This window comes from Clinocottus analis, unplaced genomic scaffold (assembly GCF_023055335.1).
Source record: "Clinocottus analis isolate CAN_PGR_092001 unplaced genomic scaffold, fCliAna1.0.p SCAF_2, whole genome shotgun sequence".
Taxonomy (NCBI): domain Eukaryota; kingdom Metazoa; phylum Chordata; class Actinopteri; order Perciformes; family Cottidae; genus Clinocottus; species Clinocottus analis.
Genome location: NW_027175931.1, coordinates 20,627,981 through 20,651,991, shown reverse-complemented (window position 1 = coordinate 20,651,991; position 24,011 = coordinate 20,627,981). Strand labels below are relative to the sequence as shown.

The window sequence follows — 24,011 nt, the reverse complement described above, 5'->3', positions numbered from 1 at the left end:
CAAGCTGCACGTGTTTCACTCTTATCCCTCCTATTCCCTCTCCTCATCCCCACTTCTGTCTCTAAGTATTGTATTAAAGAAGCTGAACATATTTTGAAGCAAACACAACTTTGAATGTTTAGTGTAATGGCCTCAAAGGGACCTCAGACAAAGAAAGTGTGAATGCTAATTTCAGCCACACCTCACCAGATTTATGTCTGCGTGAACTAATTTTACACAAGAGGCATCCGGTATCAAAGTCTATCCCTTTTATCCATTGATGGCACGCGGCGCCAGTTTGTTTTTGCAAAACATCTGTGCTCCTTTTTACGTTTCTGAACTTTGTATCGAGAACTTTTTCCACATATTTTTTTTTATGCAGATGTATGTGTTGTTTAGTCTTATAAAAAGGGAGACTGATGCACACTAGCTTTTAGATCAGGCTTTGTTTGAAAAACGTTAAGATAACTCTCGTAACCCTTTGATGCTGATCAATTTTATGCTCAGGGTGGCAAAATAAGCTTATTTTCTTCTAAGGTGTAAATGTATCATCTGCAGTTGATGCAACAATAACTCATTCCATTATAGCAACAATTGTCATTTTCAAGGTCTTTACTGTACACCCATGGCTAACAAGAAGCACAGCCATGGGACGACTATGAAGATGTCAGAGTAGACCACTTACTATTTAGCACAAGCTGTACCACATGCCTCATAGATTTTCAGGTCGTCCTCCACTAACCACTTGCATCTAAGCTATCTGGTGTTTATTCTCGCCAGCATTATTTAAATTTGGAGCCTACGGTACCACGCCAGGCACCTTATATGCAAAAAGAATAATCTCTTGAGTATTACTGTTAAACACAAAAAGCTTCAGGCAACTAATGGAAAACTCATACTTAGAGGTGTAGACATGCAGCAAGATATATTGGAGCATTAAGGTTTCAAGTTACCTTGTCAAGTGCAGATTTGCCTTAAAATTATATAACTCAATTGACAAAGAACTGTCATACTTAAGAAATATGTACTTTGGTGTAATAGCCCAGAGAGAAAAAAACATTGCGCTTGTTTATCTGTCATCGAAAATGTGTATTGCCAACAGATGCTCCTGCTGGTGTCTTTGTCAAAATACACATCTTTATCCTCACGTGCAGAAAGCTTAATTATAGTTTCTTGTGTCTTTGCAGGTTTTTATGAAGGGAAAACGAGCTAGCATGAAGGAAGAGTGGGTGGGTGAGGCGCGGGTGTGGGGGGCTTTGCAGGTAGAAAACGAGCGGAGATTATGTGCAGGTTCATGTTATTAATTTGCAGTGTATAAAAAATTATGGACTTGATCACGGGTTTCCTTAGAAGCTGTGATTAGGACATTAAAGCCATGTGTGTGCACGATGCAGCCTGCTCATTGTGAAGTACCTGTTTTATGAACTTGGGAGCATAATGACCTTGGAGTTTTGGCAGAATAATGTGGCTGGAAGGCTAACTTGATAAAACAGTGTGCATCACATCCAAAAAAGGCTCTTACAAAATGATGGTTGTCCATGGCATGCTTTTAATGCATTAAAATGTTTATGTAGGCTATGGCATGTTCGAGAAGTTGAGTTTTTCCTGTTTTCTTGCTGCCAACATGCCAACCGTTTCCATTGCAGCACTGCCACAGTGAGTCTAGGTCTAAGGACTTAGTTGAATACGACAACTGCAGTGGTGTGTTTCAATTGTGAAACTTATGGAGCAATTCATCAGCTTTTCAGAAAATAATTTATCAAGCCACAATGCCAAATATTATTTGGTGCCAGTGCCCTTAAATGCATGAATGTGGTGCTTTTATCTGTTTTATATAATCAGAAATGTTATATCCTTGAGTTTTAAACTATTAGCTGGCAAGTGGGCTACGGTGAATGCAGTTTTTGTAAAAACTATTTTTGACTTTTTATCGACCAAAATATGAATTGGTAGGATAATAAAAGAAGCTAGTTAAGTTCAATACCAATTTAAATTGTGCTAAACAGATATGACAAAACGCATTTTCTTTTGCTTCAATCAAACAACAGTGCAGGCTGCACAAACTCAGGTTTATACGCTTTTATTACATACAACATCATTTTCAGATGTACAGAAAGGTTTTGTTTGACTTTTCCCAAACATGAGCTGTCACAGTGGAGGGGTGGGTGGGTCATGAGGCGAGAACCCTACAATTTTCCCACCAGTGTGCTTCCCAATCTCTTACTCTCTTTCTCCTTCACTCCATGCTCCATTGCCCCCAGTCAAGCCTAGCCCCTTGCTTTGACAAGAGTGATGTAATCTCCATGCAAATGTCTTGTATTAAGCATCTCTCCAAGAACAGACCTTGATTGTTCACCTGCTATTCTTACTTGTTGGCGTAAACTACCTGACATCCTCAGACCAACACACCCCTGAAGAATTCTTTCCAGAGTGCCTCTCATATCTCTCTCGATGTAAAGCAAAAGACGGTGCGCAGAGGAGTGAATTCCCTCTGAAACCCAGAGTGAGGAGAGGGCAGGAAATAATTCAGCAGCAGCTCCAGCAGCAGCCCCAGCAGCAGCAGCAGCGACGGCATCAACAGCGGCGGCAGCAGTGAGCGTGAGAGACAGAGAGAGAGGGAGTGTGTGCGAGTGTATGCATGTGAGTGTGTGTGTGTGTGTGTGAGAGAGAGAGAGAGAGAGAGAGAGAGAGAAAGCCTGAGTGAGAGCAAGTTCCTATGCACTGTGCCGAGCGTAGCTGAGCCGAGCCGTCTCGCGGCAAGCTGTGTGTTCCCGTTTGGTTCCCGTGCGCTCTGGTGAGGCAGAGCTTACAGAAAGGGAGAGATGTGGCTTCACCCGGAGCTCCAGCATCAGTGAGGACCAGCACCTGGCTGGGGGGGGGGGCATCACAGAGCAGCATGGTAGGACTGGAGACCCACTGCTGACACCAGCGCGACTGATGATGACAGCCCACGCGTGGGTTACCATGCGCCACAGCCGCGCCGCTCTAAGAGGAAACACAGCCATGTGAAAGTGACTCGGCTGCCGGCAACTCTTGGACATGTTTTCCAGGGCAAAGTCTGGATTCCTTTCTGTGTTTGAACTTGTTTTTTTAATCTTGGTGCTGACTGGCTGTCCCAAACTCACCTATCAGGCAAGGACTAAAGGCAGATGGAACAAGGGGGGTAAGTGATGATTGGCAACCGTGCTTAATGTTTGTAGTGTCGGGTTTGAGATGTTGAGCTCTGCTGTGTCAGTATGCCGTTACATGGTTTTCGGGTGATCTCGGTTGGGACGGTGTTACCTTTGGGATGCCACGTCCTCATCACAGACTGACCTTGTCTTGAAGCACTTTTGGATGTGGATGTTTTGTGCCACCATTAGATGCATAAAAAAAGTCTGCTCTTCCTATGTTTTACTTTCGTCTACGTTTTCTGAGATGTGTTCAAAGGAAGTTGACCTGTTTTGTATTTTAATAAGCATTGAAGGAAGTGATGACAACTTATTTCCACTGTATGGTTTTGTCTTAACATTTCAATGAATAGCCGTCCAACAGCGAACACTTTAGTTGACGTTTTTCATAGTTGTTTTTTTTATCACAGATTTTTCACTCAAACCCAGCCCGTGTGTACAGCGAACTCGGGTTTCTTTGTGCACACTGGAATGCTTGGATGGCAGGACGTGACGCCAGTGTCTCAGAACTGTGAGACTTGGTTTAAGGACTTAGATCACCAGTCTTGAGGAGAGATAGGTGTTAATAATTCATCTCAGCCCCTCCGTGGGAGCGGTCCTCTCGCCCCTCTTGTAGCATTTAATCCCCTTTGTCGGATTAAAGGAACCTCTAATCTTAGAGCTAGTTCTCAGTGAGAAGGCTGAGAGATGCTCCCTGCAGCCTATCAGCATTGTTTGCTCTCGAGGCTCACGCTCAGTGGGATGTGTGTGTCTTCAAAGAGGCAGTGTCTTCACGTGATCTATTTAATGATTCCTTGCCACTTTGCTTTTGCTCTTGTTCTGCTTCACCCATTTCTCCAAATGCATCTCTTTTGCACCCTCCTTGTGCTATGTCCGCATATACTTCTCACTGACATGCATCATTAACATGCAGAAGTTCTAATTTAATGACGTGGACTTTGCTCTCACATTGATGTTACGCACTCCAAACTATTGGATAATGAAAGAATTTTGTCTTTTGATGTTCGGTTCTTTTATCGCTTTAATTAGTTAGTAAGTGCATAAGTTATTACAGGGAACATATAAAATAGGTCATACAAATTGATAATAATTTCATTTAATGTTCTTCTGTCAATGAACCACCAACCTATGAAAGAAAACAAGAGACTTAATAAAGTTTCCCTCGGCCAGATCTTTAAAAAACAATACACTTTTGGAATCACTTTCACACCGTTGAATGATGGGTCAAATGTTTTCAAGGTTGGCATTTGATGTGTTTTGTGCAAATATGAATCAGCAATCTGTAAAGCAAGGGTACGGCAGATACAACATGAAATCTCAGCCTACTGGCCTCTGGTGAAATGGAGGGCAGTGACCTCCCTCTGTGTAATTAGGCCATCGACTCCATTCCTATCTGGGAACAGTTAAACAAATCATTCCACAGCCCTTCTGAATTGTAACTATGCTTGTTTAATCATAGTTTTGTGACACATTTTAGAATGACTTATATTTTCAACAACCAAGATAAGATCTGTACAGGGTTGACACATGTTTATGGATAACCTGTCACCTCTAGAAGATATTGGATGTGACTAGCTATTTGACGTCTCATTTGTGTGGCTGCATTGCATCATTGTATTTCTCTCAGCAGCGGTAATTTACATTGACCTGGAATTGCCATTCATTATCACATTTAACATCACACTTTTCACGCTTGTGTTATTTCCTACCAATATAGGTGAGAACCCCCTGGAGGTTTGCACTGAGAAGGCATAGCTTTAATCTTCTTATTTACTCATTAGAAATTGGCTGAGCTTTACGTGATACATCTACAGTTATGTGACCAGAGATCTTAAAGACCAATACAGCATAGCTGGGGTACACATTTGAGACTTAGGTTGTATGACACTACAACAATTAACCGTAAAATAGGACGTTGTTCACCTCGGTAATCGGCATTATGCAACAGATTTTTGCCAACAATTATAATATATAGTCAAACCGCCGTGCATTGATCATCCTCTCATCCATCTATCTTTTGAATATCAAACACTCACCCTCTGGCCGCTGGTTAAAGTTTGTGTTTGCTCTCTCTTCCAAATAACAGCGGGTCTGGTCATCAGGAATTTATGTCACGACAGACTGACAACCAGACCGAGTTGGAAAACGTATGAAAACGCCCATAGAATCGTGACAAACCACTTCTGCAATCTGAATAGAGTGATTGCTCTGTTGTGCTGTTACTGTCCTTGAAGCTTTGAAGCTATAAACTTTTACAGCTATGCATCTGTCAAGCCTACAGGGGATGAGTGTTTGATACTCATTTGATTTTTGGTGGAGCATTCCTTCAACGGTGGATGTTCAAAACCACTTCGCATATACAAATTCTGAAGGGGAATACAGAAAATAATGACTTTAAAGGTGTATTGCCAAAATGAGACATTTCTAAACTCTTAACATGTTACAATGTCACACCGTGAGACAATGTGAGACCAACACAAATAGAAAAAGAAATACCATTTTTCCAAGATTGTATCAATAAGTTCCTTGTATTTTTATGATTCACTGTGACCAAACTGTTTCACTTAGACGTTCAGCTATCCTTACACAGCCTGATGTACGCTGGCTGTGGGGAGTCAGTGGATTAACACCAGGTATACCAGCTGTGGTTTGGTGAAGGTTGCAACAGAACATTATTTATTGTCATGCCAGATCTAGAATGAAAGCACTCGTCTTGTTATCCAGAAACAACCCACTTACTGACTTCCTATGCATGAGTGCTGGCATCGCCCAGAATCTAGAAAATTACTGTTCCTTTATATTCTCATACCCCCCTGCAGGGAGAGCCTCCATAACTAATATCACACAGGCACACAGATCAGGGGCAGAAGAGTTTGAAGTGAGCTTGGCAATAGAGGGGAAATCCAATTGGATGTATTACGATCCCACCAAACTACAATAAATGGTAATGTGAAGGCAGTAGCAGGTGGAGAGAGGCCCGGCTGTGCGTGCACTCAGCTCTGAAGACAAACGATAGTTGGACTAGCCCAGGTTTAGAAACAGGGTCATTTTTCCTAATGTTCTCAACAACTGATTCACTAAACAAGGGCCGGCAGAGGCAGCCAGCGAAAGAATAATGGCAAAACGAAGTCACTAACACGTAATCCAGAAATACCACTCACACACTCCTATATCTTCCACAGCTGAGCGTATCTGACCGTCTGGGAAAGGGAGTGAGAGAGAATCTGATTTATAGACCAGCAAAGGAGAGCAGGAATTAACATTAGCACTTCCTACTCACACAGGAATAGTGTAGCCAACTGCAGATAAACACCCAAAATTGCTTCCATCATCACTGAGTGTGCACATAGTCAATAACTGTGTAATTAGTGAGTGCTATTCAGAACGGCTCTGATCACGGTAAATAATAACACAAACATTAACTTTGCAACATTTCATCAGATTTATTCACCCCAAATCATTTTGAAACTCTTCATGATTTGACTAATTCAAATCACTATTTAATGATCAACTCAATTCAAACAGTGACCACCCTAAGTTTGAGTTGTATTGTTACAGAATAATTCTTTAAAGTTGCCACCCAAAGTAATCGCTGAGACGTCACTCAAATAAGTCAAACGTGACAAGAAATGCAACCCCAGGTTAGCCAAGTCTATTAGCAAAAGAAAACAAAGCAACAAAGCAGTTAACCATACGGTCTGTTGTTAATATCCATCACAGTTTGCCGACCAACTTTCTAGTTTACTTTTGACCTATTTTTTGTAGCATAGTTATTTGTGCACAGTTCTCCTGTGGAGTGAGGGATATACTATTTTGTTACACCTGTTCCCGCTTTCACATTTACTTCCTAATAAAGTCATAGAAAATATGGCCAAACTCTTGTGTCTTGCTCATGTTTGTTGCTCAGTCGTGCTTGTTTAACGACGTTGACTCCTTTAGGGCGTCCCAACTTTAAATACTCTGGAATTATTATTTAAAGGCAACACGCTGTGTCATGTTCTTACATACTTTCATCTCTTTCTTAAACTAACAGTTACTTCTTTTGTTGGGCTGCTAGAGTTAAGATTTAAATTTAGTGTATGTTTTACAAGCCCGTTCTCTACTTGTGTAGACGTGGTTACACAAGTGAGTTATAATGTGCCCTTCATGCCCTGTCCCATGTAGGAAGTCAGAACGCACTGCAGGGAGAGAAATATTATACAAACTAATGGGGGGGAAATTCGGCACCAGTCTGACAGAAAATTAAAACACTGTCAGTACTCTCAATTAATATGTTTTGACTTGTGTCTTGGGGCAGGAAACACAGTGATGGCTGTCAGAGAGCAAAGGAGGACATCGCTCACTATCCGTTGATGTGACGTTTCACTGACATTCTGCGACTCAGTTTGGTTTCACAAGTGAAAATTGTGTTTTGAGTATCCCATGTGTGCTAATATAAGAATGTAGGCTGCCAAACACATCATTTTCTCTAAACAAAATGTTTACAAGAGAGCCAGCAAGTGTGTCCATAATGAAGCAGACATTGCACCCTCATAATTACCCAATCATGACGAAGAAAGCAGAAAATGTGCCTGCTGTTACTCTTTCAATCCAATTAGACCGCTAAGCTTTATGCTCAACTGCAAGAATCTGTTTCTTAAATGTACTTGCCTTAATTTTGTACACCTACGCCATGTTAGAAATGAATGTAATGTACACAAGCTGAAACAGTGTGGGCAAGATTACAGATGAATTGGAAACAGCATTGAGCCAACATTAGGAATATGTTGTTCCTCCGCAATTTAGAGCGGCTGAGGGCTCGAATCAAATCAAATCCAGTAGTAAGAAAATCATTTTTGGTGTAACTGTGTAATAACACTGCTCTGTCTTACTATTAAGTATTGTAAAGAATCATAATATGCAACATATATATTGTTAACAGAAACATATTCATAAAATTGTTGAGTACTGTAAACACATAATCCCCATAACATGAGTAGTATTCTAAAATATAAAGCATTGGAGATGCTAAGTAGAGATTTTAACATTAAAAAGTTAAAATAATAATAAATAAAACAAAGTGATTGAACTGACACAGTGCCCAAGATATGTTCATTTGATATTAGGCAACAATTTATTTAAGGTGTGGCGTCATGACTCATCCGATCATAATAGAGGACGGCGCTAAAGACCTTTTCACAGCAGACATTTTGACTTTCCATTAGAAACGCACGTGTTACTAATAGCATTATCTATGGCTGTGTTCTATTCAAGTGTCCCGATAAGCCATGACACTATGACAGTGAGTCAGCTTGTGCAATGCCAAGACCCGGAAACTGAATTTTGTCGTCATTTTGTTATATTATTTACACCCAGGCTTTTTTTAACTGTCACATGTCAAAGATCTTTTCAAAGAAAAAGGCATCTACACTTCTTAGTTGATCTCAGGCATTTGACCTACACTAGGTTTGTACGATGCTTTGCTCTCTATGTCCTTCTGAGTAATTTTACAGCAAATTATTGTGTTAATATTGAGCTTTGGTGGTATATTATGCTTACTTTAGGGTGTTTCTTTTACATATCTTTGTATGAATGACCTTTTTTTCCCAATCAGTTTAGCTGAAGAACACGTGTTCAGTGAGTGCAACGCTGTTAAATTGGCAATGATTCCTAAGTTTATAAAAGCTGTAATATTGCTTCTTGTTTTTTTTCACCCATAGAAAAACCTACATGTTGGTTTGGAAATGTTTTACAAATTCCGTTTACATTTTCTGATTAAGCGTGTACCTATTTAACCCCCATGATCTTCACTAATTACAATATAAAATTGTCTTTAAACCAAATATAAAAAATATACATTTCTTCTTTTACCTAGCTTTCCTAATCTTCTAAATGAGGAATTTATCTTAAAACAAAGTTAATCTGAAGAAAGATTAGTTAATGTGGGCAATCATACACTGATCAGTGAAATAACTGATTCAGTAAATCGGTAACGTGTCATCACTGGGTATCTCGCTTCCTCCCCACCTGCCGGGCCCCCAACCTACTCGCCATACAGCGCCGTTTAATTGCCACATTCCAGTTACACGTCCTCCAATAGAGCGGTTTTCTAATTGCAATGGAAATTACACTTTACAATAACAGTGTTTTATGGGTGAATTGCAGACTGTAAATATGACAACTTAACGTGACGAATGGCAGTGGGCGTGTTTTACTGCCGAGGACCCTTTCACCCCGTCATTCCGTGACTTGGCCTCAACCAAGTTGCAAAGTATCTGTTTGATTGCACGTGAAGATGGTCCACGTGTAGAAGTATGTAGAAGTGTATGCATGGGTGCTTTACCAAGCTGCACATCTTTCCCTCTCGCTTCTCTTGCTCTCATTCGCTCACCAGAGATCATGATGATGCTGATGATCACGATGGAATACAGGTTCTGCTGTTTAAATTTTTTATTCAAATACTCTTGATGCAGAAAAAGGACAGCGGCAGTCTGCTGAGGAGAACGTGTAAAGCTTCTTCTCTAATTTGCCGTCCAAGGCATTTGCTTTTTGGGGAAATCTTCTATTATTTCTTGAGGAAATGTCAGTAGCTGAGGATAGAGAAACATCACAGGGGTCTCTATCCAATTGAGTCTCCTGTTGCCAGGAAGATGACGCTGTCATGGTCAGAAACGGCAATCCCAAAGCGTCAGTGAGCTTTTACCATATCTGTGACTCCCTGTCTCACTCTCACTCACTTTCTTTTGATATACCTCCTTACCTCTTTTTGCTCTCTGCAATAAAACTTTAAACAGATAAGAAGCTTTTTTCTATTTCAGGGTCACCATTAGCCTGAATAATACATTGACAAGAGAAGAGCGGTTTGAGTTCTATGGAGGATAGAAGCACAGCCTTCAATTAAATTATACATCATTATCACAGCTGGCAAGCCTTGTGCGACGGTACCCTCTCCATCCTCCTCTAAATGTTCCATGTTACTGTCTTGTCCAATATTGTGGTTCAAGCAACAGCTTCTTCCTGTGCCAGCACGGAGCTTGGATGTGTGGTGTACGCAAAAATAAAAATTGAAACAGAGGTCCAATGCAGGGACGTGGCATGAAGGAATATACTGGCCAACTGTTCGTAGAGACTGTCCCTGTTTGATGGCGTTCAGCCGACACAATCGGTCAACACAAAACACAGCATTACGCTTCAGTCTGATGGCGACGTAATCTTCTGTTTTGTCCCCAAAGCCTACACTGCGGGAACACATATGCACCCGAACTTTGTTGAACATCCAGTGATAGCAAAACATCAGGAAACACACTAGTATGGCTCTTGAAAGTAGCTGCAGGAAGTCTTTTAGGTCAGATGTGGATCCAAGGGAAATAAAGGGGGGGATACATTTTGCCTCTCGCCCGTGCAGTTAAAGTATGTCCAACCAGATGCTGAATGTCATTTTGGACCCCAGGAGATGCCGCAAGAATCTCTGGCTTTGTGAGAAATATGTCAGTGCAGCATTTATATGAAGCAAGGGATTTTCCCTGTCAGATTAAGGTGTCCACAAAGGCTCCCTTTACATTTTGCATTAGCATGCGTCTTATCCAGATCCCCTCCTCTGCCCCCAAGAAGATGTCACCAAAAAGGCAAATGCTGTTACCAGTTATTTTTAGAAACGTGTCTTCTGGGTGCGGTCTAGTATCATTTTTGAAATTTAAGTTGTGAGTCCTTCTTTAACTGAACATAACATAAGGATACATGTTTTTTTTTGTTATTGGATGGGTTAGTCAGGGTTGATGCTCAGGCATTGAATGCACAAGACTTACACAGAAAACTAAAACCTTTAGTTTTGGTTCAAAGGAAAACGGTAAAATGTTAATTATTAACAAATGTAATTAATGCAAGCTGAAGTATCATTGATTACATTTTGTGGTTTAGTTCTATCAGATCTTAAAACATTGTCACAACTGAACTTTTGCTTTTGAAATCGTCATCAGCAAAGTAAATGTACTAATTGTACAATAATATTGGCATTAAGCTTAAATCTGATGCTCAGAGGAAGCTGTCAGTCATCACATTTCACAGAAATTGTAATATCTATTCTGCTTATTTCAAGATGGAGGACGAAGCTTCTTTTTTTTTCCTGTTAAAGCAAAGATAGGAGTGCCATCACGGCAATGCACTCTAATGCAGAGCAGCCTGAAGCAGTGATAAAGCGAGGAAGAGATTGTCGTAAAACAGAACTGTCAGGATCTGCTTGGCGAAGAACTGAAAGCTGGAGTTTAGAAGGACATTCTCAAGTGTGTTATTACACCTGCCCTATATTAGTGCTGCATTATTAACATTGTCCTCAGCCCACTAGTTAATTAACCCCAAAGACCTTAATTTACTGACGAATAATGCATAACAATGGATTAACTTCCTGTTCTCATTACTGAGATTGATTGATTAAAATCACAGCTGTTTTATCAGTCATGTTTAAATATGACCATATTATCAGAGAGTTGCCATTATTGAGTTACCACCAGTAGTGAACTCCAGCAGCATAGTGTTCAGTTTCCTCAAGTATGCTGAAAGAGCGGCTATATCTAGAAGCTTTGAAATATGGGCGTGATTCTTTCAAGTCAGGCTTACTTGTAGTTCCAGCTTTTCTATCTCCTGTATGTACATTGAATTGATAGAGTTTAATGTCTTGCAGTCTTTTTTTTTGGTCAAACAATCAAAACACGTGTGAAACCATCATCTTGGGTATTATAATAATTGTAAGAAAATTTGCCTCAAGCTTATTGTGCGTTTTGATGTCATTGTTTCAGATTAGAAATAGTTTGTTTACCTATGATCCCTAAAATGAATTATGTAATGCAGTTTATTTTAAGTAAGAATTTAAATCATGCCGTGTTGAGGGATTATGTATCATTAAGAACCCACAGACTCTCCTTCTGGCACTTGACAGGGCCTAATACAGTAAATGCTAGAGAAACACATAATACAACTTCTTTACAAATAGAAACAGGGGTGGAAGAAAGACATGATTGGTTTGTTTAACTATAAAGCGATGAGAGCTTTTTCAAACGCCTGAGAACTAGCTTTTACATTCATAAATGTAAGTGTGCTGTGTGATGTCAATATGAGAATAGATTCAAACGCTAATACTCACCCGAGGCCCCCAGCTCCTGATTTTTTTAAAGCATAAACTTAATTATCTCTACAACCACAACGCTTATTAACTTAATTTAAAGTGCTACAATACTGTAACCCTTGTGAGAATATACACATGGTTAAAAAATAAAGTAAATTCAATTTAAATCTCTACATAACTCCGTGAACTCCGTAACGTTCCACTAAACCTGGGATAAGTTCCCTTTGGGAAAGTGTGATTTCACTAACAACCACATCCATATAATCGTAAGGCTTGTGGGAATCTAACAAAGCAACCCATGTCCTTATATCCCCCCTATTAGGACCAGAGGCTAGAAGACAGAGGCTTCCCAGAAGGAAGGATGTTTCTGCTTCCGGGTCACAAAGCACCAGCAGAAGCTTCTGAAGATTTAAAAAAAAAAGAAAATCTGAAAAAAAGATATAAAATAATATAAGTATTAGAACTCATTTGGGCTTCATATGACCACTTGAACACAGGGAACAAGAGGTACACACCCGTATATGGGCCTATGGATTCCTAATCATGTTCAGTTTACATGTATGTATGGTAGCCCTGAGAGCTCGAAGCATTCATTTGAGTTGTAAAATAGATGTTTTTGTGTGTTGCACATGTGTTGTTCAGTTGGTAAAGCTATTTCTTAGTATTGTGTCGATTTGTTCAGGGCCATACAATTGAAACACGTGTATGTGAGCGTGACTATGGTATTCTTTGCGAGTGCTGTGACTAGCATTGTTGTTCTGCAGGTTGTCGTTGTAAAGTCATATTTAGTGCAGCATTATGCCTCTGTACATTTTTTGTTCTGCTGGATTAGAGTGTTTATTGTCCAATTTATCATGCTCAGTTTGCCTGCCATGAAAACAATATCTCCCTATCTCTGAATATGTAATGGCTGTTTTGCAAATACAGCGAGAAGAATATTAACAAGTGGTCTCTGCAATCTTCCAGCTGATGCCTCGCAAAGAGTTCAAGAGGACGATTTCCTGCAGAGACCAAAATAACTTGTAGAATATTAACCTAACGGCAATAAGCTTAAAACAACGTCATTCTCAGGATATTGCTTTACCTGGGAAAAAAGGATAATTTTCTGCTCAAGCCTATAAAACACATGAAATGGAAAAATGTTGAATCACTGTATATGGGCTCTTCTGTGTCGTAACCGTTCCAGTGGAGGTTTCTTACCATTGCCTTCTGCCGTAATGAGTGGCTATGATGCAATGGCAGCATGAAGTGATATAAAGATGAGATGGAAGTCTTCACACTGTGGCTGGATTAAGAGTTTAATGACTGGTAAAATTGTGGCATTTTGTCCAAGGTGACCCCTGTAAAGAGATGATCATGCCAAAGCTAGATGAAAAGTGAAGGTAATCCGTTCTTCCTCATTTCCAGATAGCTGTCACCAGCACAGGCTTTGTCACCAAGGCCCAAGGCATGTAATTACACTTTTATTGGCTTTGGGGAGACTGCATCATTCATTTAAAGAATAATCTCACTTGTGAGCTCAAGCCACAGTGCAGATAGATCATACCTGCATGGACGCCCCTTGTTCTGTCTCGTTACGGTTTAATGGACTTTTATGAATCTGGGTTTGATGCATTGTTAATAGTGTGGAGGGTGTAAATACCCAAGTGTTATCCAGAAGGCATCCCTCTCTCCTCTTCAGTTGGGGCGTTTTATGTGTTGAAGAGCAAGGCCGTACGAGTGTGACAGCAGCAGCATGCGAGTGTCTGGGTCTACTGCCAACCAGCCTTGACACCATTAGCTCTGGTGACACATTAAGGTTCTGTTTGCCTTGTAATTTGTTTTGTCTGTCAATTTGATGGATGTCTTGTTTGCCGGCACTTCCTCACACACTGGAAAATGGTGGCTCGAGGACATTGTTAAACGAACTTCAAAAAGGGAAGCATAAGGCATTTGTTTTCTTCAAACAGGTTTTTCGTGTTAATGGGTGTGTGTAGCATTGTCTTGACACCGTGCCATGCCAGACACTGGATAATTAAAGGTGAAAATCTAATTGAGTCTAACAGGTTCAGAGGCTCGGGTACGTTAGAAATAAAGAGCGCGGTCTCATTCTTTGGAGTCCGAGCTTGTATCAGTGTGGAGATCTTAACTTGGTGGCAGGCCAATGCCGGCCCCGTCGTGCGTAGAAAACGGTGCAACCGTTTGATGACATTGATGTCAATTTCATCTGTATTTCTTCCTGTAAATGAATGCTGGTGCCTAACTAGTACATTCAGTTTACCACTAAGTAGCCACCTCTAATTCCATTGCAAAGCCTTTGTTCACACTGTTGACCTCACCTCTGTGACTGAGCAGCACCACACCATCCATATAACTGCAGTTTAGCACACTTGAGGAAGTGTCGAGGGGCAGCAAAGAGTGGCTTCAGCTATTTCTGCTCAGATGACAGGTCAAATTGCCTGGCGACTCGCCTCCAGCTGTGCAGTGTGGGTTGCCATCAGAGCCCAGACCCAGACCACTCAGCAGAGGAAACGTTACTGCTGCACCACCAGCTCAGCTAAATGAGCCACCTCACCACACATTCATGTAATGCCTTAGAAGGTGTAAGAATAAATATCACCGTCCCACACGTCCCCATGTAACATGCTAGCCTCATCTGTAGAAATAATGGCTTTTAATAAGAGCCGGCTATTATGTCAATGTTTCTGCATTAATGCATTAATGATGGATTTAAACTATATATATATATATATATATATATATATATATATATATATATATATATATATATATATATATATATATATATATATAATTATTGATCGTCAGGAGTGCAAGCTACTGCTTCTCACAGTTTCATCTGAGAATAATGTTCCTTTTTTATTGTCCAACAGTACAGATTAAATCCTGACATGCTAAAAGGTGTTTTGATGGGTATGAGCAGATATGATCAATATATAGGCAGAAAGGGCTGATCTAATTACTGCTGTGGTTGTACAAGGGTTTAGTTTTGCCTGCTCTATGTGGGGAAAGGACTGACATGAGAAAACATCCAAATTTACTGCAGTGCCCTAAATGAGGCAAAAGACCATTGTGACTTTTACTATACATACAAATGACCTGGACACTTCCTAAGGCATGATACTGACATATAGCATTGACGTAAAGAGGTGCATGTCAAAAAGGGGCTTTAGTGTGTCTTTATTGGTGCAAGAAAGCATGGTAGAAAGCATATTTATACGAGGGCATAAAGAAAGAAGGACAGATTTCTAATGGGAGATTTTAGCTCATTCCGCTCCAAAGTGCGGAACAGAATTGGCGGTGCAGAACACAGTCAGGTGGCCATCTCCATTCCTACTATTATTAGAAGGCACAGGTGAACAGTGTGTGGAGAGATATCAGGTGCCACTATACTGTTTTGTTCTGTCAGCTCCAGTTGACAGTCTGAGAAAGCAGAGACGATGGAAGAAAGCTTACTCAGTCTCAAAACTTGACTGAAGTAAGTAAGCCCTATGCGTCATCGCTCTTGACTCTTTACCCCGGGCGTTTTCATTTGTTACAACAGACCTTGTGTGTGTTTGTGTGTGTGTGTGTGTGTGTGTCTCTCTCTCTCTCTCTCTCTCTCTCTCTCTCTCTCTCTCTCTCTCTCTCTCTCTCTCTCTCTCTCTCTCTCCGTGAAGAGCAGTGTAAGACTGTAACAGACATATCACAGTCTCAACCAAACCATTGCTTTCACTCCATTTTTCCTTTTCATGTGTGGAGAAGATAATATGTTACAGACAAATCTTTTCACGACTCTAAGCCATGGAGCTGGGGATGAAATCTTATTTAGGGATCAGCACCAGTGCATCACTGCCATGATAGCGACAACATGCAACTCGGCAAGCTCTTTTTAAGAGCATTAGAGCCAAGGAATTAATCAGTCAGCAAAAACACCTTTTGGCTCAATTTTGTTTTTTTATTTTTCAATTAGAACAGAAACAGCCAAGATGCTGCAGTCCTAGAGTATATTACTAAATTAGCCACGTCTTAATCTCTCCATTCATTCAGAATACCAGCCATGCCAGTTATTAAAGTGATTCCATACATTAAATATGTACGCCTACTCGCGGTTCCATAGGACAATATTTTAAACAGAGAGGTTTGGATTATTTAAATACAAAAGCTTGGTGAATGAGCTTTGCTTTTGTATGTGTTTGTTTCTTTTTCTGTCCTTTTGAATCTGAAGCCAAGCTTGTCTCAGTAGGATATGCAAATTTAGAAGAAGAATGGCTGTCTGGCTCCCTGAGAAGCTCTTATCCTTTACTGCTTCAATACTGAATAGAGCAAGAAGATTTTAATGTGCTATAAGGTGCTGTTTGGACAAACACATTTGTGCAAGCGAATAAACGTCTGTTTGCTGTCTGAAGAACATAACTGGACCCTTTGGAGGAGATTAAAGTGTTTGTGTTTCTCTGTTCTGTTGCTTGTGGTGAGAATAACTATGTCTTGTCTATAAATAGCCATTTGTTATCCGGTACTCTGTCAACACTCTTATTGTCATCCTATTTTAGGTTCTGACAAGATAGTATTAGTTTGAATAACACCTGCTCATACAAAAGAAAAGGAGGGCACCTCACTTCATATTGTGAAGAATCATTGGAGAATGAACTCGGCTTCTCTGCTACACTTGCATAGCGAATAAGGGTCTCCAAGGAGCCATGAAAAGCTAGTGGTGAGTGTCACTGCTCATAAATGGAGCTCAGAAGAGGCGCTCTACTGCTACGAGAACCAAGAAGCAAAACTGCCGGGCTGCAATTTGATAAGCAGGTTCCATGTTGGTGTTACTCAAGTAGCTGCTGATTGTGATTGTTCAACACCGAAAACTCTAATGGTCTCACTTTTTTTGCTGCTAATGCTTTTGACGTTTCCAGCACTTTGTTGTAGAGCGAGGGTCTTTGGTCTCTGAAGAGGTAAAAAACTTCAGCGCAACTTGTAGTATGGAGAACAACTTTATTGTACGAGCGTGTTTCGGCTCCGTTGGATAGCTTCAGTGATGCAGTTATGTAGTATCTCGATACTGTCAAAATTGCTTTGCAGTCAACGTGCGTTTGTGATTAAGAAGACTCCATTAGCATATTAGAGCCCTGTTCCAGTTAATGAAGATAATTTCATCCATGCCCACACATGCCCCAAATCTCTGCTATGTAGCCTACGGTAACAGCTGAGAGGATGGACTGTGACTCAAACAGATGAATGAGCAGATGCAGATTGACAGTTTGCGACCACAGGTAAATCTAATAATGGGGATATTATGGAAAACAACCTATATACACCCGAGAACCATAATAATCATTTCCAACAATGCAGGGCTTTAAGTTCATATGTTTATAAGCTACCTATGAGTCAATACATGTATTTTATCGTCGTCATCTCAGCCTAGTTTGACTATTTTGTAATAGATAAATAAGCATGGCCCACTGAAACTGGCTGATTGTGGTACATGAGGCCAAAATGTTCTCCTAGCACTTAGCTGTACTGTACGGGGCTGGAATGAAATAGGTGTGGTGTGACTGTAAATAGGCCATCAAGATCACATATGAATATTTTATTGTATGTGCTGTAATGGGTTACTTCAGTTCGCCCGGAGGGAAGAGCTTTTTTTTTTAACCTGGACTTCCTGGTACTGAGCAATAACAGCTACTCTGTAGTTGTACCCCTCATAAATAATCCTGTAGTATTCTCTCTACCCATGGTTATATAATAGCTATGCACATTCAAATATTTGTGCCATTAGTGAATGCTTCTTGATGTTCTTTCCTATAGTTTCTAGTCTTTAATTGTTTCTTTAATAAAACAAGTTGTCTTTTGTCTGGAGCTTAAGAACTTACTGAGCATATGAGCCTATAGTTGAATGCATCTTTAACTCATTTGTAACCCCCCCTTTTGAATACATGTACAGTTGCAATAATAGCATCAATTCAGTATTTAAATTGGGCACAAATTCATTTGTTTGCTGTTGAACATGCTGTGTAAATGCTATTTGTTTGCATGTGTACTTGCCGGGTCACTGTGTGGTGCCAAAGGATCCTGCTGGTTCAGGCTTGGGTAGAGAAGCAGTATTTGGACTGTTTGCATCAGGAAAGTGTGCCTCTGCCTGTCCCTGTCAATGCCGCCGGTTTCCAAACGTATAACACAGCTGTTGACCACACCAATGTGCTCAATGCGCCCACAATCTGTGGTTATTGTTTCACCTAATCTCAGGTAATTAGGGCTTTGGCACTTAGCCCTTTCTTATAGCACGCACCTCTTCTGTGTGTGAGGATTTAAAACACCTGAATAGTTTACAGCATCTTCAAAATCAGTGAAAGAACACAACATGTCAGTACATGTTAAGTGTAAACATTAATCTCAATGAAATAACACACAAGCTATATAGGACATTTTTGAGGCAAGAAAAAGATTCACCTTTTGTTGCGAACTTCACATATCCCTCACACTACTTCTGTTGGCTTGAACCCCTGACTCAGTTAAACCAGACAAGATTCAGACGGGGCGGTTTTACCCTCAACCCCGTCCCATTGGGATGACGTGCTGTCTTTGTTATCGTATACCCAACATCACACTCCTGATCCCAATCAAAGCCTTTTTTTTATCTGTCCGTGCTCTGAGAGCACACGAGTCCCCCACGTCACCCCGACTGCTCCAACACTACTCCTCAGATTAGAGAACTCGCCAGCTTTCAGCTTTATCTACCACTGTTCCCAACCAAACAAAATTGGCTCCAGAGGGGAACGGCAAGGAGAATCACTAGGATAGGAAACAGGCTGCCTTTATCTTAATCAGCAGTAGACATTAAAAAGTTACACAGAATTAGTTTTTTCTCGCTTCTCTCTGACTAGGGTTATTAGGGTTAACACTGTAAAGAAGGGATGGGAGGGAGGAAAGATTTGTCTCAGTGTGTTCTCACTTGAAGTAAAAGGCTTCAAGGACAGTTGTGAATTGAATACACCAGGTAAAACAAGTGGGATAAGCATGAAAAAGAATCAATACAGGCTTAACAGCTGTTTCTGTTTTGGTCCGGATGTCATGGCTTCTGAGAAATGCCCCCAGTACAATTGATTTTGCTTCGTTATAGTCAAATGTCAATTTCATATCTTGGAAGGTTTGTTTTACTCATATCTTCACGGCATATTGTGTGTGTGTCACGAGGCTCTGTTACATGTGTCAACATATTTTATCAGTCATTCTTGTGCAGAACACAAAGGTATTCTTGTTATTTCCTTGGCATCTTTTTAACGCAGTACCTAACACTCTTCTTATCCACCGTACCCAATGGCATACCAGAAACAGAAAACAGAAATGCTCGGGGCTGTGGAAAATGTGGATAGAATCATCTGTTATAGAACAGAGTATGTTGACCAAGTATCAAATACATTTATTTTCTTTGTTAACGTTTAAATGCATGTTTCTTTTCACCCCATTCACAACCGGTTAAAACTGTAGAATCTAGACAAGGATAAGGAAAAATGTATGTTAATTCGGATGAACACATTGCTATCAGCTCTCAAATCAACCAGACCAAATTTTTAGGAGGTTTGGCTCTGATTTGATCTTAGCCTCGTGTAAATACCCACGATCTGATGTTGTCGTCGAGATAAAAACACGCCAACAAGCCAGGCAGAGACAGTTGGCTTTTTAGCAATATAGTCAGCAAGTAGTTAGTATTTTTCTTATGAGAAGAATACATTACAAACCAGCTTTCACGTTAGTATAAACGGTGTGGAGCTTAACAGTACATTAAAGATTGATTTTAGATTACACCTTGTTTTAATACTATTTCTCATTCTTATCTGTTCTCACATAATGGATTGTCCTGGTGTCCATCCAACATTTGCTCATGATTTAAATGTGATAAAAAAAGGGCAGTGCAGCAACAGTGTATATGTCCCTGCGGCTAGGATCCAAAAAGATTGACTTCAAACGTGACAGGGAAGGGCAGGGGTTACGGACAGTACCAAGTTCCCCATCAGAATTTTGATTGAAACCATAAGACAGTGATAGATTCACTGTGACCTTGACCCAAGCTGACATGACCGGGAGGAGTCAGTCAAAATGCCTCACCCATGAAGCGCCCCGAGCTCCTACGAAGAGTTGACCTGACTGGCCTGTTTCTCTTTCACTCTGTCATTAGCTGAAACAAAGCCGTACTGCAGCTCCTCTACTCATCCTCCATAACTTAATGCTCTGTAACCCTTTACAGCAAACTTCCCATTTGGCCTAATATTCCCGTGAGCTCCTTGTATTAATCAAGCCCAAGGCCTGATTGACAGCAGTTATCACCAGTGGATCAGTTCAGCACTGCCTATCTGGGCCTTTCTGTCTGACTCGGAGACTATCGGAGCTTCTGCTATCTCTTGCGCCCGCAGCCGGTGTCTCATGTCTTCCATGAGGAAGGGCTGCTGCATCTGTGGCTCTCTCTTATCTCTTCCATTTTTAAACACCCCCCCAATCAAAGGGCCTATAGCATTTCCTGGCTAATTGCCGGAGGATAATAAATTGCAAAAATCCCCCAACGTCTCCATCCTCTCCTTTCACCTCCATCGCTGGTGTTTACAGTTACTCATTGGTAGCAGGTAGCTAATAATTCGCTTCATTGCCACTGCTCTTGAGCGCCCGACTGTAAGCACATCCAGTATTCGGTTATACATGTTGAGTGACCCACTTTAATGGAAACTGTACCTGAATCCGTGAAACACATCAAACAAATGGAAAATTATCCTCAGCATCATTAGGCTACACTGGCGCTCTATCAGCCGCGATGGAAATTTGGAGCACCGAAGCTGAGCGGGAGTTTTCATTTAAAGATATTGGTCTCTCTCATTGCCCCAATTTACGGGATTACTATCTTTTCATTATGAGCCGGTTATGTTAAACCAGATTTACTGTATTTAAACAGATGGCATACGAGGGTGTCAATTTTGCATGACAGGATTAGACTCATCTCGCCATTTGGGTGTCTTTTAAAAAGCAGCAGAATATTAAAACACGAGCGCATTAGGCAAGATGCTTTCATGCAGTCTCGCTGAGTGTAACACTGAGGCGTGATAATTACCAGGGATACACCCTTGGTCCTAATAATGTAAGGCTTAATTATTCTTTGAAAAAGAAATGCTGCCTTTGGGCGACTGAAGATCTCAACTCCAGCATTTCATCTAAGCCTTATCTAGATTCCTATAGTCTTTAATGGGCCTAATTCATCATTTGTAAGCTTTCTGATATGAAACAACATTGGCCCATTGAGACTTATCTGTGTCAGGATGTTCTCTATGATTATTACTGTAACAGCAGGAGTGTGACAGTTTGCTATGAAGTGTATTAACTCTTCCTTTGGTAGCTCCCTCATACTCTTAATACTCTGTATAAACACACACACACACACACACACACACACACACACACACACACACACACACACACACACACACACACACACACACACAAACACACGTAAACACAAGCATAATGTGCACACACCACATATTGTACATAGCACTGCTCACTATTTATATAAAGACCTCATCTATTTATCTTTCTTATAATAACATCGTCTACACTTTCATGAGAGGTGAAATATGATCTGTTTTGTCACGTAAAGTAAAGTTAAAAAAAAACATTTTTTTATATACAACAATGTACCTCCAATTATGTTGATGTTTGGATTATACAATTTTGATTTGATCTGAGTCTAATCTCTGTTGCATTCATGATCAAAGCTGATGTGAAGCATTTGATGAATGCATGCATTTTAACTGATTACAGCTGGCAATGAGCCCATGTATGTGGAGTGAGAATACACTTATTTTGGCTCCTCTCAAATTTCAGAAGAAACTTATTTTCAATATGACACATTATGATTACAAAGCACTCAAGTGGAGGATAGTTTTAAGGGTTGGGGACATGATTTAGGACTTAATTACTCCGACAGTTCTTACAGTAATAGAAAAAAGAGAGAGGCCAAGAAATATAATATTGTTCGTCCAGTCACTATTTACCCAGGATGAGTAAACTCGGCACTTTTTAAGAAATGTCCTGACTCGCACCGTCACACCTGCACACACTTAAACATCTGGAGCTGCATACGGTCACGTAGCACTGAGTGCTGAGCAGCTTTACTGTAGCAGTTAGGAATACAAGCATTGTGTCATATTTGTGCTGTTACTGTTCATACATGAATAGCTCAGAATTTGATAAAAGGCATTGACAACAAGACAGGTTTTTAGCTTTGATATAAAAGAACAGACTTTAGATCTTCAGGATGTTTGCTCCAGAATTGTGGTGCATTGAAACAAAAGGCTACTTCAACAAGCTTTGCTTTGACTCTCAGAAGAGGATCAAGACCAGCTCCAGATTACATGAAAGGTTCGTATTACAGAGTATTTTGGCCCTACAACATCAAGTAAGTCATTAAGTTATTGTAGTGATAGGCAATAATGGTAGAAAGAAGCCAAAGTACAAATATGTTATCTCCAGAAAGGTGCACTCAGTAGAGTGTGGATCTCTGCCAGGTGACGGCCTCAGATGTTATGTTTGATTAAATGAAATCAGCCCACAGTTGTGTAACATTGGATGGACACAGAGATGCTCACTCACTTACACATGCACCCACTGACACACACAATCTCATGATCCTCCTGGCGGAGATAATGATAATCGATCCTTCGATGCAGAGTGCATTATTCTAAGAACTGAAGCTTAATTGTTCTAAGCGTACAATGGGCTAAAACTAATCATTGATTTAATATGTTGAGGAGACCGATGGTAATTATCATTATTTTCATCATTGTTACATAACTCTTGTTATTGCTGGTATTTTTGCCATATGTTTACAGTATAAAAAACAATATTGTTTACTGTATATGGTTGAGGGAAGCTGCATACTGGAATACCGGATAGTCTCAGATCAGTAACAGTTAAGATAACATTATTTTGGAGCTTAGAACTTTATCTGTGTTTCAGCAGTGTGTCCTCTAGAGTATGTACTATGCCGTGCCTGCCACTAGGGGATCCCATGTTGTAACCCCCCAGTCATCCTTCTCATCCTTGCTCTGTCCCAGTTCCCCCTCCCTTTTTCCTCTGGGTACTAATTACTGTGTGGAGGAGGCTGATAAGTTAACCAGCCGCCACGTTAAAGCGGCATCCATGTGTCTCCATGGCTCCTCCCAGGACAGAGGATGCTACTTTTGATTCCACCTGAACACAGACAGACACAATATTATATTCACTCTCGGATCTCGTCCTTATTGTTCACTCACTTTTTTTATGATCTCACTCACATACACACACTGACACAAACAAACAAACACAATATAGACTGTCCAAATGACACTTTATCAAATGCTTTTGTCCTCATAATAATTAACAAGTATAAACCTCTCTGACTGTCTCCCTGACAAACTTGATTCTGGTTACATCAGTGTTCACATACCATATTTGGTCTTATTCTGTTACTATTTGGCTAGAAGCATGACTTTAACCAGGAGAATATTTAAACCCATTTCAGTAACAGATCACTTTAGTTAAATACAATATATGTCAACATATTAAATACAAAAAAATGTAATGAATAAATATTGTGTAGAGGCAGTTCTGGTCCAGCCCACTGTAGTGGTCTGGTCTGGTCCCCTTGTTGCTCTGCGGTGTGGTATAAACCAGAGTCTATGGGCTGAGAGACTCTGGCTCTGATCACACCGGTACACTTCATACTGCTGGCAGCAGGGCGCGAACCCATGACCCTCGGCTCACGG

The 24,011-nt window shown here is 40.5% G+C and overlaps 1 protein-coding gene and 1 non-coding gene across 9 annotated transcripts in view; one reads left to right on the top strand and one right to left on the bottom strand.

The window, feature by feature from the left end:
• Positions 1-2,579: 2,579 nt before the first annotated feature.
• Positions 2,580-24,011, top strand: part of robo2 (roundabout, axon guidance receptor, homolog 2 (Drosophila)) — a 248,847-nt gene continuing 227,415 nt past the window's right edge. For 3 of the 8 annotated variants that reach the window (XM_068585862.1, XM_068585857.1, XM_068585853.1), the window contains exon 1: positions 2,581-3,142. In XM_068585862.1, coding sequence (XP_068441963.1) covers positions 3,019-3,142 — 124 coding nt within the window. In that variant the 5' untranslated portion in view covers positions 2,581-3,018. Of the gene's footprint in view, positions 3,143-24,011 lie in introns of all 8 variants that reach the window. The other 5 variants (XM_068585861.1, XM_068585860.1, XM_068585854.1 and 2 more) reach the window with 3 other exon arrangements.
• Positions 23,838-23,958, bottom strand: LOC137791223 (small nucleolar RNA SNORA11). The gene has a single exon (XR_011078016.1). It is a non-coding gene; the product is annotated as a small nucleolar RNA SNORA11 (small nucleolar RNA).